General features: G+C 42.4%; 1 protein-coding gene across 2 annotated transcripts in view; it reads left to right on the top strand.

The window, feature by feature from the left end:
- Positions 1 to 17449, top strand: part of TARS3 (threonyl-tRNA synthetase 3) — a 61962-nt gene that overhangs the window by 8894 nt on the left and 35619 nt on the right. For both annotated transcript variants that reach the window (XR_013967055.1, XM_080807414.1), the window contains exons 4-10: positions 217 to 340; positions 4847 to 4968; positions 6539 to 6656; positions 10814 to 10878; positions 15059 to 15137; positions 16006 to 16152; positions 16947 to 17045. Coding sequence is in view for 1 of the 2 variants with exons in the window: in XM_080807414.1 (XP_080663540.1) it covers positions 217 to 340; positions 4847 to 4968; positions 6539 to 6656; positions 10814 to 10878; positions 15059 to 15137; positions 16006 to 16152; positions 16947 to 17045 (754 nt within the window). In the remaining variant the exon portion in view is untranslated. The remainder of the gene's footprint in view (positions 1 to 216; positions 341 to 4846; positions 4969 to 6538; positions 6657 to 10813; positions 10879 to 15058; positions 15138 to 16005; positions 16153 to 16946; positions 17046 to 17449) is intronic.

Raw genomic sequence — 17449 nt, 5'->3', positions numbered from 1 at the left:
ATTGTTGTGGTTGCTGTTGTTTTTTTACGGTGGATGTGTACTACTTTTGTATTTAAAATAAAGGTTATGAAATAAAAAAATCTATTCTGTTAGTTTACATTTGTACTTTCTATTCACTTAAGAAAAAAAACCCTGGAAATTATTCTAATCTTTTGTTTTAATGAATCATTGTAGAATGTGATAAGGTTAACTCCCAAGTGACTTTTCTCTTACTAGTCCAGAACTGGCTGAAAGCACAGTTGTAGCCAAAGTAAATGGTGAACTGTGGGACTTGGACCGTCCATTGGAAGGAGATTCCGTTCTAGAGCTGCTTACATTTGATAATGAGGAAGCTCAAGCTGTGAGTATTTAAAATCCAATCAACAAAACAAACTTTGTTTGTATTATAAATGATATTATGCATGAAGACACATTGAAGTCAAGAATGATGAGTTTTGTAACCTTCTAAGACTTAAAATTTGTTTATTGGTGTTTAGTATGTATTTCATGAGTTTCTATGGACTGAGTAAGTACAAATATATATCAGCTTTTAAAGAAGCCCCTATTTATCATTTTTTAAAATAATTGTTTCCTTATGCTATAATGCTTTATTTTAAAATCAATGTATATTCCAAATGAAGTTTAATGGATTCTTAAAAATGGGTCTTCTTTATAATACAATATGTGTAGGAGAGTTTGAAAACATTACCAAAACTCAGATATCCTTTAAATAGTTATTAATTTACTATTCTGTAAACTAGATACCAGATTTTCATGTAGGTCTCTGATATGCATCGTTACCTTGACTTTGCAGTTTTCTCTTCACGCAGCTCATTATCCACCTAAAACCTAACCTATTAGCTTAGATTACATTAATCTTGAAACTTAGGTTAAATTTATTGAATTATTAACCCGAACTTATAAGAAGCATATTATTATTACTTTTCCTTTTATTTTTTTAATTTATTTTTAAGATTTTTATTTATTTATTTGACAGAGAGAGATCACAAGTAGGCAGAGAGGCAAGCAGAGAGAGAGAAGGGGGGAAGCAGGCTCCCTGCTGAGCAGAGAGCCCAATATGGGACTTGATCCCAGGACCCTGAGATCATGACCTGAGCTGAAGGCAGAGGCTTAACCCACTGAGCCACCCAGGAGCCCCTACTTTTCCTTTTAAAACATGTGAGGTATAATAATCCCATAGCTAAATAATACAATATTAATAAAATCACATTTAAAAGTGATTCAGAAAGAGCAATTTTTAGAATAAATACATAGCATATATGTATTATTTAGTTTTTCTTGTGAGTTGTTAACACCTGTCTCTCAACTTCATCTTAGATGTCATCCCTAGTTTTTAAAATTTTAAAAATTCCCTCAGTCGACTGACTAGCATCTAAGGCCTTGGAGGCACACACAGGCACTATAGGGTTGCAATGGACAAAGCCTGGAGACTCCCACTTCCAAGAGTTTCAAGAGTTTACATTCAGTGAGAGGAGGTAGTAAACAAGAAAACAAACAACTAAAGGTTTCAGATAGTGTCAGTTTCTGGAGAAGTCAGATGGTAGCTGGAACCAAGAGCCGCCATGACAGCTGGCAGGGCAGTTAGTTTTGATCCTCAACTAAGGGCCCAGATCCTGCCTGAAATCCTTACTTACACTTTTTCACACTGGCTCTTGGTTTATTTGCAGGTGTCCCTCCTGAGACTCTTTGAACTTTTTCAGTCTGCCATGTACTGGGATGGTAGGGGATGGACGAACTACCAACTTAAATGTTCTGTGGAGATGTGGGCCTCTTTGGGGTTTTCCCTCCTTGCATTCAGTGACCTCATGAAAAAGAAAACATTTATTATCATGGGAAATCTTTCTAGGGTGCCACACCAGCAGGCCCCTCTGCTTGCCATGCTCAGAACATGGTATCTGACATCAGATTGTAGGGTTTCCATAAATATGTGTGGTTGTTGATGCAAATGATAATAGGTAAACACATTCACCAAATGTTTATTTGCCAAACAATTACCGAGTGACCCTGGCCCCTTGAGTCCCCGGTTACCTTAGCACACAGGTAGGTTTTAATCCCTGTTTTACAGATGAAGCTCAGAATGGCGAAGTAACTTTTCCAAGATCTTGATGCTTCTTTTAGTAACAAAGATTTTTGTTGTTGTTCTGGGAATTTATTTTCCTGTTACCATGGACATATTAAGATACTGAACATAAAGCAACTTATGAATATTTAGCACATATCCATGAAAAAGAAACCCTATAGAAAAGCAAATCTTGAGGGGCGCCTGGGTGGCTCAGTGGGTTAAAGCCTCTGCCTTTGGCTCAGGTCATGATCTCAGGGTCCTGGGATCCAGTACCGCATCGGGCTCTCTGCTCGGCAGGGAGCCTGCTTCCTCCCCCTTCTCTGCCTACTTGTGATCTCTCTCTGTCCAATAAATAAATCTTAAAAAAAAAAAAAAGAAAAGCAAATCTTGAAAACTCAGATCTAAAACAATGAGAAATTAATGATATTTTAAAAGCATTTTTTGCCTTATGGAAAAATTCAAGACCTTTTATATTGTAAAAGATGATTCTATTTGTAAGACTAGAGTATAATATAATGTACAGAAAAAATTCTTGCTGCCCTCTAGATAAGTTCATATAGAAAAACGACAGGAAGAATATTCACGTAAAGCTGATACATACGCACAACAGAAACAAGGGGCATTTTATAAGATGGCAACAGCTTGCAAGTTTAAAACATAGCTAATGGCATTTCCTTTTGTAAGCATATTGTCCAGTAAAAGAATATATATAGGTGTTTATAATTCTGCTTTAAATCTTTGGGGGAAGTCCCAGGGACACCGGTGGTAGTAGTTTCTTCCAGTCCCTCAGGGCTTGAGTCGGGCTTCGCTGCCCATTTCAATGGCCACTTCCCCCCTCGCTACCAATCCTCTGGATCCTCTCAGCAGAAGCGACAATGACCCATGCCCTTCTTTTAAGGTCCTTCATGCCACCATTGCTTTCCTGGCTTCATTCCCCCCTTGGTTCTTTCTCCGTCTCCTTTGCTGGCTTTTTCTCCTTCATCTGCCGGCAGAGTGGAGAGTTCCTCCGTGCGCAGTCATGGCACCCTCTGTCTTTAGATTCCCGTTCCAAGCTGCCCCGTCTGTTCACGGTCCGCTGTCCGTTCTGTCTGTAGCTAGACACGTCTCAGTCTTGTGTACACTGCTGCCTGTGGGATAGCTCCATCCAGAGAGATCGTACGGGGATCTTCAGCATGGCCATGATGGAACGCTTGATTGCGGCCCCAGAATGGATTTCTTCCCTGTCTGCCATCTCGGGGTACACCTCCACGCCACACCTGATGGCTCAACCTGGAGTCTCGGAGCCTGTGTGTGATTACTGCCTGCTCCCTCCACACCAGTCTCGAATTAATTAGTAAGCCATTACTTTCCTGCCATGTCTTGAATCTGGCCACTTCTCCCATCTCCACTGCCACCGTCCGAGAGTCTACGATGGCATTATTCTAGCACAACCCGGGAAAACTGCCCACCTGCTGTCCTGTTCCCCTAAAGTCCCTTCCCGTACTGCTACCAAATGATGTTTCAAAATGTAAATTGAATGATTTCTTTTCTGCTTAAAGCCCTTCACTGCATCTCATTGCATTTAGAGTAAAACTCAGCCTCCCTCCTCCCCACCCACCTCCCCCACCCCAGCTCCACACCAGGCTTGCGTGGCTGCTGGCCCCTTCTTCCCTCTGCAGCCTCTCTCAGGCTACCCTGCTTTGTCCCTTACATGTTAGCCACGCAGGCCTTCCCGACTCCCTGTGCAGGCAGAGCCTTCACTGTTCCTCTTCATGACAGTGCCCTGTCCATCTCCCCTTAAATGCTCTTCTCACCCTGTGATTATGCTCTTGACCTAGTTTGTTGATGCTTATCTCTCCCACACTGTGCTGCAAACCACATGAGGGCAGTGACTCCTTTTCTTTCACTGTTGTATCCCCAGCACCTAACTCAGTATTCGGCTCAACAAATGTCTAGGTGTGGGCAACGCACCAAAGAAGAGACTTGGGTTCACGTTGACAGTTACTCTGCCCTCCCGGCACCATCCAAAGCAAAGGGGCTGTGCTCGGGGACCGATGTTCTGGGGCGGTTTGCAGATCCTACCCCAGCCTAAGGCTGCGGGTTGGGATTGCACGCAGCCTGCCCAGCCAGCCAGCTACTTCCATTTCCATCCATTTTACTTGTCCAACAGCTTTCTCGTTGTAATGTTTCCTGTTTAGTAAGGGAAAGGAAGGGCTGCCCGGGGACTCCATTGTCTGTCTTCTTTGGCACCTATATTTGGTGACTTCGGTTAGCTTTAGCTTTAGTTTATCCGTAAGCCATCCATTCCTTGGGCATTCAAAACCGGATTCAAAACCCAACTTTCTGACCTTGTAGACCTGCAGAGCAGCCCAGGGACAGTGGTAAAAGAACTCACGTGTGGGCTGCCCGGGGCTCTTGGGCAGCCAGCCGGCATTGCCAGGCCACACTTGTCTCCCTCCAGAGCCGTCTTGTCAAAAGCCGTTCAACCTGTGAAGACTGCTGTGTAGATCCAAGCTACTCTGGTCCTCCGCATTCAGCTGAGAGGCTGTCCCTGGACGGAAAGGGAGGGAAGCTGGTGTCTGTCACTCCTCGCTTCCCTCCACACTGGGCTGAACTCCACACTGGGCGGCTTCACTGACTGAGCCACCCAGGTGCCCCCATTGAAGCATTTCTTTTCAGACTGATGTTGCTCTTTGTCTTGGCATTTGTCCCCTTAAAGGGGATCCATTTGCTTCCTTGTGTAATGGGACTGACAGTTTTCCTTGCCGTCATTGCGATAGCCACTGGCCTCTGTGTTCCCCGCAGGTGTACTGGCACTCCAGTGCTCACGTCCTCGGGGAGGCCATGGAGCTCTACTACGGAGGCCACCTGTGTTACGGTCCACCCATTGAAAATGGATTTTATTATGACATGTTCATTGGAGACAGGTAACACCACTGCAGAGTCACTTCTGAAGGCATGCGTGTATCATGGTTACATATTAATTTAGCGAATGTGTCTATGTTCTGTAACTTGAATATAGATTGGGTATGTTGGAAAATTATTTTTTTATGAGTTTAGATTCCAGACCAGCTTCTCCAACTTTCTTTCTTCTCCCCAGAAGGAAGTGATATATCATTTATTTCACATGAGACCTGCCAGAGCCTAGTACTAACTTAAGAACAGAATCTCAAATGTAATCCCCAGAGAGCGGTCGGTTCAGTTTCCGCTCCATAATAACGAGGGGTGCTGCCCACTTTGGCCAGACATCTCACGCAGATAAGTACCGGGCAGAGTAGGGCACAGAGGCCTCACCTTCGGTAGGTCTGTGCTTGAAATCAGTAGCCACAGGCCCAGCCCCAGCCCACCAGCTGTATCCCCATAGCTCTTAAGGACTAGATGCCAAAGCTCAGACCTGAGGGCTTTCCCATTTCTGTCCCTCCCTCAATCCAGTTCTTCCAATTCCATCTCCTAAATGGTTCTCCCACCCTCCCCTCTTCCTTCGTACTTCTGCCTCATTTAGACCCACGATGTCTCTTGCTGGATGACTTTGGTACATTCTGTCCTTAACTTTCACCACCGCACTGAGCACCCAGTACTCATTCAACAAGATTTTCGGACCCCCTATCGTGTGCTCTGGGCTCGGTGCTGGTGACGCAGCAGGGAACACATTAGTCTGTTCCCGTGGAGCTCACAGTCTGTTTAGCTTACACAGGAAACGAACCAGCAGCCATCCACTGTCAGGTGGCAATGAGCGGTTGGAAGAAAAAGAAGCCAGGTGGGGGAGGTGTGTGCCATGACGCGTGGTCAGGAAAGGGGAAAGAGGTGCTGAAGCAGGGACCCAGATGGAGGAAGGGAGCAAGTTCTGAGGCTATTGTGTGTGTGTGTGTCGGGGGGGTATTTATGGACATTTGGGGGAAGAACCTTCTAGGCCTCTGGGACCTCCCTGGTGTGGGCCTATGCCTGGCTTGTTTGAGGAAAGGCAAGGAAGCGGCGTGGGTGGAGGGGAGTGAGGGTAAACCAGGGAACAGGTGAAGGGGGTCAGCCTCTGGCTCCCGGAGGCCCACTCCCTGCGAGTGCCAGACTGGACACTGCAGCTCACACCCACAGATCTGTCCCCAGCGCTGATTCTGCAGTCCCTGAAGGCGGGGCTTTGTGGGCACTTACTACAGCTCTTTTGAACAAAAGTGTCGATGCGTGAAGTACAGGCTGGACCGCACGAAGAACAGGCCTCAAAGGAGCTTACCCTCTAACCCAGGAGGATCCTAACCGGGCTTTTCAAATTGCAGAGAACTGCGGGCAAATCATTTCCTCTGTCGGGGGCCTCCCTCAGGATTCTTCTTCAAGCAGTGAGTAGATCTGCCATCCCTGTGGACGTCTAACTCTCTGAAGGCCTGGTGCAGTAAAACGCAGAATTGCTCAGTGCGGACAGTGTGTTGCTAAGTGACAGCGATCCACAGAAAGGACATCGCAGGGTGGCTGAGAACTCTGTTGACCCTCGCTTGCTCTTCTTTTTAGGGCCGTGTCCAGCACGGAGCTGTCAGCCTTGGAGGACATCTGTAAGACCATCATCAAAGAAAAGCAGCCTTTCGAAAGACTGGAAGTCAGCAAGGAAGTGCTCCTCGAAATGTTTAAGGTGATTTCGGGAAACTCTTTAGAATAAGAAAACCTTTTGCCAGGAATATTAAAAATGATTAGTTGACATAGACAGCTTTTTTTTTTTTTTTAAACAGATAATTGAGTGTTGCCTGCCACCTTGTTCAGACAGTTTTGCAGCCTACTGTGAAGTGGTCCCTAGTCACCCAAAGTGATATGTCCCTACTGAGTCCCAAACATTTCATTTTATTTTTTTTTAAAAGATTTTATTTATTTATTTGACACAGAGAGAGAGAGAGATCACAAGCAGGCAGACAGGCAAGCAGAGAGAAGGGGAAGCAGGCTCCCTGCCGAGCAGAGAGCCCAATGTGGGGCTGGATCCCAGGACCCTGAGACAATGACCTGAGCCGAAGGCAGAGGCTTAACCCACTGAGCCACCCAGGCGCCCCTGGAACATTTTAATGCAGATATATGTAGGTGGAGGACCAGCTGAATAATTTTCATGTGTGTGTTTATAAATGAAATTAATTTTGGGTGTTGTTAATATTCTGACTGCTAAATGCAATGCTACTTCTGCTTTCTCTTTATATTATTTTGACCAACATATGTAAATATATTCTTCATCTAATTTAATTTTTATTTATTTATTTTTGAGAGAGAGAGTGAGAGTGTGTGTGCACACGTGTGAGCAGGGGTGGGGGATAGGGGAGGAGAGGGGCAGGGGGACAGGGAGAGAATCTTCAGCAGGCTCTGCACCCAGCCCAGACTGGAGCCTGACAGAGGGCTCAGTCTCACAGCCCTGAGATCATGACCATAACTGAAATCAAGAGCCAGATGCTTAAGCAACTGAGCCATCCAGGCGCCCCCTGGCTTTATTTTTGAAGTCATATTAGAGAAAGCACGCGATTTGAATATGTAAGACTATTAGTTCTGTGGGCTTGAATTAAAATATAGGCTTGGGCTAGGTAAAGTTGCAGCTTCTCGTGTGTGTGTGTGTGGGGGGGGGGGGTGTGTGTGGTAAAATATGCAAACTAGAAAAATGTATTATGTTAACCATTTTTAAGTGTACAGATCTGTGGCGTTTGGTACATTCATACTGTGCAACCATGACCACCATCTGTCTCCAGAGCTTTTTCCGCTTCTCCACCTGGAACCCCACACCTATAAACACGAACTCCCCCTTTTTCTGCCTCTACGGATCTGACTACCCTAAGAACCGTATAAGTGGAATCATACAATATTTGTCCTTTTGTGACCTCCTCCTTTCACTAGCATTATGTCCTCAAGGTTCGTCCATGTTGTAGCCTATGTCAGAATTTCCTTCCTTTTGAAGGCTGGATAATACTCCGTTGTATGTATCGACCACATTTTTTGTTCATTCATTCATCTGTTGGGGGACACTTGGGTTGTTTCCACCTTTTGACTATTGTGAAAAGTGTCTCTGTGAACATGGCTGTGCAAATATCTGTTCTAGTGCCTGCTTTCAGTTCTTTGGGGTCTATACCCAGAAGCTGCTGGATCATGTAGAAATTCTCTGTCAACTGCCAGAATGTTCGCCACAGGAGCCGCATCATTTTACATTCCCACCAGCAGTGCCCAAGCGTTCCAATTTCTCCACATCCTCGCCAACACTTGTAGTTCTCTGTTTTGTTGGTTGTAGCCATCCTAATGGATGTGAGGTGGTATCTCATTGTGCTGTTGATTTGCGTTTCCCGAATGACGAGTGATGTTAAGCATATTTTCATAGACCTGTTGGCCAGTTGTGTGTCTTATTTGGGGAAATGTCTATTCCAGTCCTTTGCCCACTTTGTAATTGGGTTGTTTGTTTTTTGTTGTTGAATTATAGGAGTTCTTCATATATTCTGGATATTAATCCTGTATCAAATACGTGATTTGCCATTATTTTCTCCTATTCTGTGGGTTGCCTTTTTGCAGCTACTCTTAAGAACTAAACTTAAATGTCTGTGAAGAAAAATGATTTGATTTGAACATATAAGTATGAAACATACTTATGTTTCATAAAAGTTAAATCATACAAATCTATTTTTTCCTCCCAACAATTATACCCTTTAAATAGTCATTTAATAAAAACTACCTGGCACCAAGGTAGTAGTGATGAAAGCAGGAAAGAAAGGAAACATGTTTGCTGAGTTGTTAATGTAATGATAAGATCGTTTTCTATAAACTTTGTTTTCGTTTTATGCAATAGAGTGGCCATGTCCTCAGAATTTTATTTATTTCATGTGGTTAAAATTGGATTCTTCTAACCTGAATGTGAGACATAAAACCATAAAAATCCTGGAGAGCACAGGCAGTATCCTTTTTGACAGAGGCTGTAACAGCTTCTTTCTAGCTATGTCTCCTGAGGCAAGGGATATAAAAGCAAAAATAAACTATTGGGGGGCACCTGGGTGGCTCGGTGGGTTAAAGCCTCTGCCTTCGGCCCAGGTCATGATCCCAGGGTCCTGGGATCGAGCCCCACATCAGGCTCTCTGCTCGGTGGGGAGCCTGCTTCCCCCTCTCTCTCTGCCTGCCTCTCTGCCTACTTGTGATCTCTCTCTCTCTGTGTGAAATAGATAAAAAAATCTTAAAAAAAAAACAAAACAACTATCGGGACTACATCAGCACAAAAAGCTCTATACGACAATGGAAACAATTAACAAAATAAAAGGCAACCTATTGAATGGGAGAAGATATTTGCAAATAACGTATCTGATAGAAGGTTAGTATCCAAAATATATAAAGAACTTACCAAACAACACCCCCAAAAAGAGTAATCTGATGAAAAATGGGCAGAAGACATGCATAGACATTTTTCCAAGGAAGACATCCAGATGGCCAGTAGACACACAAAAAGATGCTCATCATAACTCATCACCAGGGAAATACAAATCCAAACTCCAATGAGATATCACCTCACACTTATCAGAATAGCTAAAATCAACAACACAAGAAATAGCGAGTGTTGGCAAGGATATGGGGAAAGGGGATTCCTGTTGTACTGTTGGTGGGAATGCAAACTGGTGCAGCCACTCTGGGAAGCAGTATGTGGGTTCCTCAGAAAATTAAAAATAGAACTACCTTAGGATCCAGCAATCCAGTACTACTACGTGTTTACCCAAAGAACACCAAAATACTAATTCAGAGGGATACATACATCCCAATGTTTATAGCACCACTATCTACAATAGCCAAAATATGGAAACAACCCAAGTATCCGTCAGCTGATGAATGGATAAAGAAGATGTGGTTTATAAACCTACAGTGGAGTATTATTCACCCATAAAAAAGAATGGAATGTTTCCTAGGAAGACATGGATTGAGCTAAATAAGTCAGAGAAAGACAAATGAGTGATTTCACTCATATGTGGAATTTAAGAAACTAAATAAATGAGCAAAGGGAAAATAAAAGAGAGAGAGAGGCAACCCAAGAAACATTCTTAACTACAGAGAACAAATTGATGGTTACCAGAGGGGAGGTGGGTGGGGGGATAGGTGAAATAGGAGATGGGGATTAAGAAGGGCACTTGTGATAAACACCGGGTGATGTATGGAAGTGATGAATCACTATATTGTACACCTGAAACTACTAACTGAAATTTAAATAAAAACTTGAAAGATATACATTTTGGAAATGAGATGAAAAAAGTCAGAATCTTCTAGAACAGTGCTGTTCAATAAAAATATAATGTGATAATGATGTGCTATATGTTGGCTAATTGAATTTAAATTAAAAATTAAAAAAAACAAAAATGTAATGTGATCTACAAATCTGAGCCACATATGTAGTCTTAAATTTTCTGGTAGCCACATTCTAACAGCAAAAAAATGGTGGGATTAATTTTTATAACATTTTTTAACCCATTATATAAAAAATATCAGTTCAGTCTGCGACCGACATCAAAGTACTTAATAAGTTATTTTACATCCTGTCTTTCACAGTAAGAAATCCCTTGTGTTTCACACTTAAGCTCATCTCATTTCAGACTGGTTCCGTTGCGAGTGCTCTGTAGCCACTCGGGCTCATGGCTCCTGGTTTCGACACTACCGCTCTCAGCTGTGAGCTCATGGTATTTCCCAGGTCTCAGCAGCTAGAACACAGTAGACACCCATTCAGTGTCTGTTGAAGAAAGTAAAAGTTTTTCTTCCTACTTAAATATTTTACATAATAATATGTAAATATATTTTTCTTTGTAGTACAATAAATTTAAGTGCCGCATCCTGAATGAGAAAGTGAACACGCCCACTACGACAGTTTACAGGTAAAGTGTGTGTCAATTTTAAGCGTTGCTCATGGCAAACTTGAAGGTGTGAGAAGTAGAAGAAGTTGGTCTTTGGGTGGATGGTGTATTTGTAAATTCTCATGGTTGATGTACTACTTGGATTTGGGACTCCAAAATGTTATCAGCAAAGGGAAATTACTCCCTCTTCGTTTGTATTTATCAGGCTGTTGCTAAACCCTAAATTTTTGTTTCCTGGACGTTAGTGGTGATGGCACCTTCCCCGCCGTGGGTGAGACTGTGTTTGCCCAATGCCTTACATTTTAGTGGGGGCTCTTAAGGAAGGGAATTTTGTTTTGTCCTCCCATATTCTTATTAACGTGGCACCAAGAGTTGTTGAGGCCATCTTTATCCTACAGTGATTTTTCTGCCTCTCACCACACTCCCCATTTCCTGGAGTCCAAGAGCATTAATGTTCATGCATTAGCTGGATATTCATGATGAAACATAATGAAAGACAATGTGTTTTGGGAACCAAAGGCAAATCAAATGGTAGAAGAGGCAAGTGAAGTCAGTACCTCCATGACTTAGTTCTGTTCCTTTAACCTCTAAACCCCTTTTTTATTCATGCATTTTTTTTTTTAAGCTACCTGACAGGTAATTGCTGTCCTCCATGTCTGTGTGTTCTGGCTGGCTGGCTGCTTCTGTGACCTTCACGGTCCCATCTTAGAAGATCTGATGTCTATGTAATTGAAATCACAGCTATCCTCCTAAGGGCATTTACCTTCCACAGTCAAGTATTTATGGTTCTGGCGATTAATTGTGCTGTAAGTCAAGTCGTCTCCCCTCTAAGCAAAGCTATGCACAGGGCATTTCTTGCATTATAATATGAACTCATTGCCCTTTGACATTGAAACAGGATAGATGCCTGCTTGCCTTATTTTTTCCATTTTCCAATGACCTGATAAGGTTTTATTATTCTTACCTGTAATTCAAATTAATGTTAGAATATGCATTTTAAAGCTTAAAGATACACAAAGAAATAGAAAAGATATGCTGTTTTAAAATTCTGGCTTCTAATACTTGAGCCTTTTTGGTTATTTTTTTGAGCCTTACTTAGGTCAACACTGGCACTTCTTATTCTGCCAGTTTAATTTTTGGAAAATGAATTGCTTTTCTTCCTATAGGGTTATTTAAAGATTAGAGTATTGAAGTCTTTCGTGCTAATTAGGCATTCCTTCCATTCCTCTGAGTGTTGGTTTACCACTGCCATTTTGGGCAGAGAACAATACAGCCTGGTCATTCAAAGAAATGATATTTTCATCTTTAAAGCTTATTTCACTTTGGTGAATAAACCAGTTCTTTTATGTATTCAGTGTTATTTTTAACTTTTTAAGCAGTGAACTTTAAAAATATTTAAAATTGGTTAGAATAGTTAAGGAACAACTCACTTTCTTTATTAAATTTTCCTTAAATTAATTGATTTTAAGGACCTCCCCTCTGACTGTTATACAAATTTATAAATACTGCGTCATTTGTGTTTTAAATGTTTCTATTCTTGGAAAAAAAAGTCTGCTTATTAAGGTTTGGGGTCCTTGTTTGTTAGAGGTATGAGTGAATTCCCAGCAACACTATTAGGTGCCTTTTGTTTTTTTGTTTGTTGTGTTTTGTGTTTGAAAGAGAGAGAGAGAGGGCATAAGCCGCCAGTGAGGAGGGGACAGAGGGAGAGGGAGAGAGAGAATCTTAAGTAGGTTCCATGCCCAGCACATGATGTCGGGCTTGAGTGCTCTGCCCTGAGATCATGACCTGAGCCAAAATCAAGAGTCAGACGATTAACCAACTGAGCTACCCAGGAGTGCCACCAAGTGTTTTAATAGTGGTGTCATCTCTGACACCACTTTTAAACTTTAGCCCGAGAGTTGCACTGTAAGTCAGTGTTCTGTTTTAGTATACCAAAAGACAAGCAATTTGTCATAATGCCAGAGGGCGTAAAAACAAATAGAACACTCTTGAAATTTATTTATTTACTTTTTAAACAGCCCTGATTTTTTTCTTTTATATATTTCCTCAAATTTTCTTTTTCTTTTTTTTTTCTTTTTTAATTTATTTGACAGAGAGAGACATCACAAGTAGGCAGAGAGGCAGGCAGAGGGGCAGGGGGAGGCAGGCTCCCTGCTGAGCAGAGAGCCCGATGTGGCGCTCGATCCCAGGACCCTGGGATCATGACCTGAGCTGAAGGCAGAGGCTTACCCCACTGAGCCACCCAGGTGCCCCTCAAATTTTCTTTTTTTAAATTTAAGTTAATTTAATTTTTTTCAGTGTTCCAAAATTCATTGTTTATGCACCACACCCAGTGCTCCATGCAATACGTGCCCTCCTTAATACCCACCACCAGGCTCACCCAATCCCCACCCCCCCCCAAACCCTCAGATTGTTTTTCAGAGTCCACAGTCTCTCATGGTTCATCTCCCCCTCCAATTTCCCCCAACTCCCTTCTCCTCTCCATCTCCCATCTCCTCTCCATGTCCTCCATGTTATTTCTTATGCTCCACAAGTAAGTGAAACCATATGATAATTGACTCTCTCTGCTTGACTTATTTCACTCAGCATAATCTCCCCTAGTCCTGTCCATGTTGATATAAAAGTTGGGTATTCATCCTTTCTGATGGAGGCATAATACTGCATAGTATATATGGACCACATCATTTTTATCCATTCGTCTGTTGGAGGGCATCTTGGCTCTTTCCACAGTTTGGCGACTATGGCCATTGCTGCTATGAACACTGGGGTACAGATGGCCCTTCTTTTCACTACATCTGTATCTTTCGGGTAAATACCCAGTAATGCTATTCAGGGTCATAGGGAAGCTCTATTTTTAATTTCTTCTTTTTTTTTTAAGATTTTATTTATTTATTTGACAGAGATCACAATTAGGCAGAGAAGCAGGCAGAGAGAGAGGAGGAAGCAGGCTCCCTGTTGAGCAGAGAGCCCGATATGGGGCTCGATCCCAGGACCCTGGGATCATGACCTGAGCTGAAGACAGAGGCTTTAACCCACTGAGCCACCCAGGCACCCCTATTTTTAATTTCTTGAGAAATTTCCACACTGTTTTCAAAGTGGCTGCACCAACTTGCATTCCCACCAACAGTGTAAGAGGGTTCTGATTTTTTAAAAAATGTTTTATTTATTTATTTGAGAGAGACGGAGAGAGAGTGCACACACATGCAGGGGAGAGGAGCAGAAGGAGGGAGGGAGGGAGAAGCAGACTCCCCGCTGAGCAGGGAGCCCGATGCAGGGCTCGATCCCAGGACCCTCGGATCATGACTTGAGTGAAGGGAGAGGCTTCATCAACTGAGCCATCCAGGCACCCCAGACCTGATTTTTAAGAATAGGTTTAGGTCCACAGCAAAATGGAGAAGGCACAGCAATTTCTCCTGTACCCCTCACACATGCACAGCCTCACTCACTCTCAAAACCCCCCACAGACTGACACATTAGTTACAAGTGATGGACCTTCATATGATGGACACGTCACAGTCACAGAGAGCCCAGAGTCTGCATCATGGTTCACTCTTGTTGGGGTACCTTCTGTGGGTTTGGTGAAGTTTATTTTTAGAGTGAGGTATCAAGTTAGTACATTTTGTATAAATTGCAGGTAATTTTGGTTTTGAAAGTTAGTGTAGAGCAGGGGAATGACTTTTTGATTTTACGAAAGTGGAAGGTTTTTAAGAGCCTTGGGATATGACAATGAAAAGTGGGGTCTTCATGTATAGTTAGTTTCAGAAGATCATGTAACTTCTGAATTTTTTTAAAAAATTGTATTTACTTATTTGAGAGAGACAGTGAGAGAGCATGAGAGGGGAGAAGGTCAGAGGGAGGAGCAGACTCCCTGTGGAGCTGGGAGCCCGATGCAGGATCCGTAGCTGGACTCTAGGATCATGACCTGAGCCGAAGGCAGTTGCTTAACCAACTAAGCCACCTAGGAGCCCTGTAACTTTTGAATTTGAGCTGAGGAGGGAATACTGGGATCTAAGGCTAGATAAATTGCCTCTTTATCCTAAATTAAAAATTACTTTTATTTTAAGTTATCCCCAAATTAAAAATTGACCAAAGATATATAAATAAGTGAGATTCTTCACTTTAAACATGAAAGCGCAGTTTGTAATGAATGATCCGTAAAGCTGTAACTGTAACTGGGCATGTCTGAAATATTTCATTATAGGTGTGGTCCGCTAATTGACCTCTGCAAAGGCCCCCATGTAAGACACACTGGAAAAATTAAAACCATAAAAATTTTCAAGGTAAGGATTTTTTTTTAATACAGCAAACTTAAGGTGACCCGGATAATGAGGAATTTCAATCATATCTTTTATAATCCGAACATTGCAGTATTGTAAAAATACTTCATTATTTGATTTTTACATACACTTCTAAAAATACTATAATTTTTTACATTTTTAAAAATGATTTTATTTATTCATTCGACAGACAAAGATCACAAGTAGGCAGAGAGGCAGGCAGAGAGAGGAGGAAGCAGGCTCCCTGCTGAGCAGAGAGCCTGATGCGGGGCTCGATCCCAGGACCCCAGGATCATGACCTGAGCCGAAGGCAGAGGCTTTAACCCACTGAGCCACCCAGGCACCCCCTAATTTTTTACATTTTTGATTATTAGTACCTTACAAGTAGCTTTTATTTTTTTATTATCTAACCTTACTTTGCCTTTGTTTTTCATATGATATGTTAAGACATTGTTCTGCATGTAGATAAAATATATAGATATAAGATAGTTAAGACATATAGATTTATAGATGTTAAGGTATTGTTTTCTCGAATCACCGTAAGTGAACAGGAACCCTTGACTGGATCATCACGTCCCCCTTCCTCCGCTGCTTCTCCGTTCGGTGGTGCAATTACTCTGGCCTTGCCCGTCTTCCCCTTCTCCCACACTTCCCATTCCCACAGTCCACAGCGGACTCAATCATTTTCTGATGGATTTGGGCTGGGCAGGTTTACTTAGACTCCATTTCGAAGTCTTTCCAGGGGTAACAAAAGTCATCTTTAGGTAAAGCTACGTGGATGATATCACGGAAAATTATGCACATGTTTAAAAGCAGGTTTATTTATCACCAAATGTTTGGTGTGCTTCCCTAAATCCTGTTGGATGTGTAGAATTCCTCAACGTATTGGGAGGGAAATCCCAAAATGGAAACACTGCAGAGGATCTACGGGATCTCCTTCCCTGATAACAAGATGATGAAGACCTGGGAAAAGTTCCAAGAGGAAGCCAAGAACCGAGATCACAGGAAGATTGGAAAGGTACCTGTGTGTCCTGATCACCAGCACGATGGGGATTTGCTTTGTTGGCCCCTGATTAAATTGTTCGGTGTCTCTTCTTCTCTTGTCCAGTCTTCTGTTTTTTGCTAGCACTCTGAGTTGAGTTTGCTGTTGGGTTCTTGCTTGCTGATCCCCTAAATGTCTTCTCACCTCTTGCCTTCCCGTGTCTTCTGTTAAATTTAGAAATTACACCCTTCTCTCATTCTTACCGTGAAACAAAAATAGTGTTTTTAAAAAGTTGTATGGCCTTGATAACATACTTTGTATTTGGGGAACAGGGTTCAGTCTCCATTGGGCCATTTAGGAGCTGTGTTATGTGGGGGCCCGGGTATTTGTTTCTGGGACTCCCTGTGCTCATCTCTTGCTTGGAAGCCCTTGCAGGGCTAATAGGAGGACAGATGCTGGATGGCGGTGGCAGCATGGGGCAGGTGTTCAGTGGTGACAGCCATGATGATGATCCCCACCAGGTAGAGCCCACCTCCCGAGGTGAACTTTTCTGAACTTTGTGCCACATTCTCTGCCCACGAGGTCCACGCTCCCAGGTGCCCAGTCAAAAATCAGCAGTAAATAAAAGGTGAACGAAAGCTAACTAACCATAAATACAAATTGTGATTTTATGTGTGCTAGTACATAGAGGTAAGTATTGAGGGGGCTTCGAGAAGTCAGTCGTTAGAAGATGGAACTTGTAACTGAGTCATTCCTAGCATGTCACATATGTATAGTAAATATTGATCAATGGCAGTGAGATTTGAGATGCATTTATTGTTTTAATCTAGGAACAAGAACTGTTCTTTTTCCATGATTTGAGTCCTGGAAGCTGTTTTTTTCTTCCCAGAGGAGCCTTCATTTATAATACACTTATGGATTTCATACGAGTAAGTTAACTTTTAAAATGTTTTTCTCATTCAGCCCCATTTTACATTTTACTATTTTCTTTCATAGTAAGATGGCCAAGCATTTTCATTAACTTTAGTTTAGTAATATTAATAAGAGTTTTGAACCTAGAAGAGAAATACTGGGTTGAGCCTCAGAAAAAATTGAGATAAATTCTATATTCCCTAGGTAAAATGCATTCTTGGGATTTCAGTAAGTGTACCTCCCATCCACGGAAGTTTCTAGAACATGAACAATACAGAGATAAGCATTATTAGGCAAAGCATGGAACTCCCTGTGAAGGAGAAGAAAGGAGGAAGTGTCTAACTGGTACACAGTGCTAAATGATGAAGGGTTGCTTCTCAAAATATGGTCCATGGTCCCTCTCCATTGTCCGTGGTGTGAC

The sequence above is a fragment of the Martes martes genome (assembly GCF_963455335.1).
Source record: "Martes martes genome assembly, chromosome: 7".
In the NCBI taxonomy this organism is placed as follows: domain Eukaryota; kingdom Metazoa; phylum Chordata; class Mammalia; order Carnivora; family Mustelidae; genus Martes; species Martes martes.
Note: the sequence above shows the minus strand (reverse complement) of the source record. Positions and strands in the feature narration are given on the sequence as shown.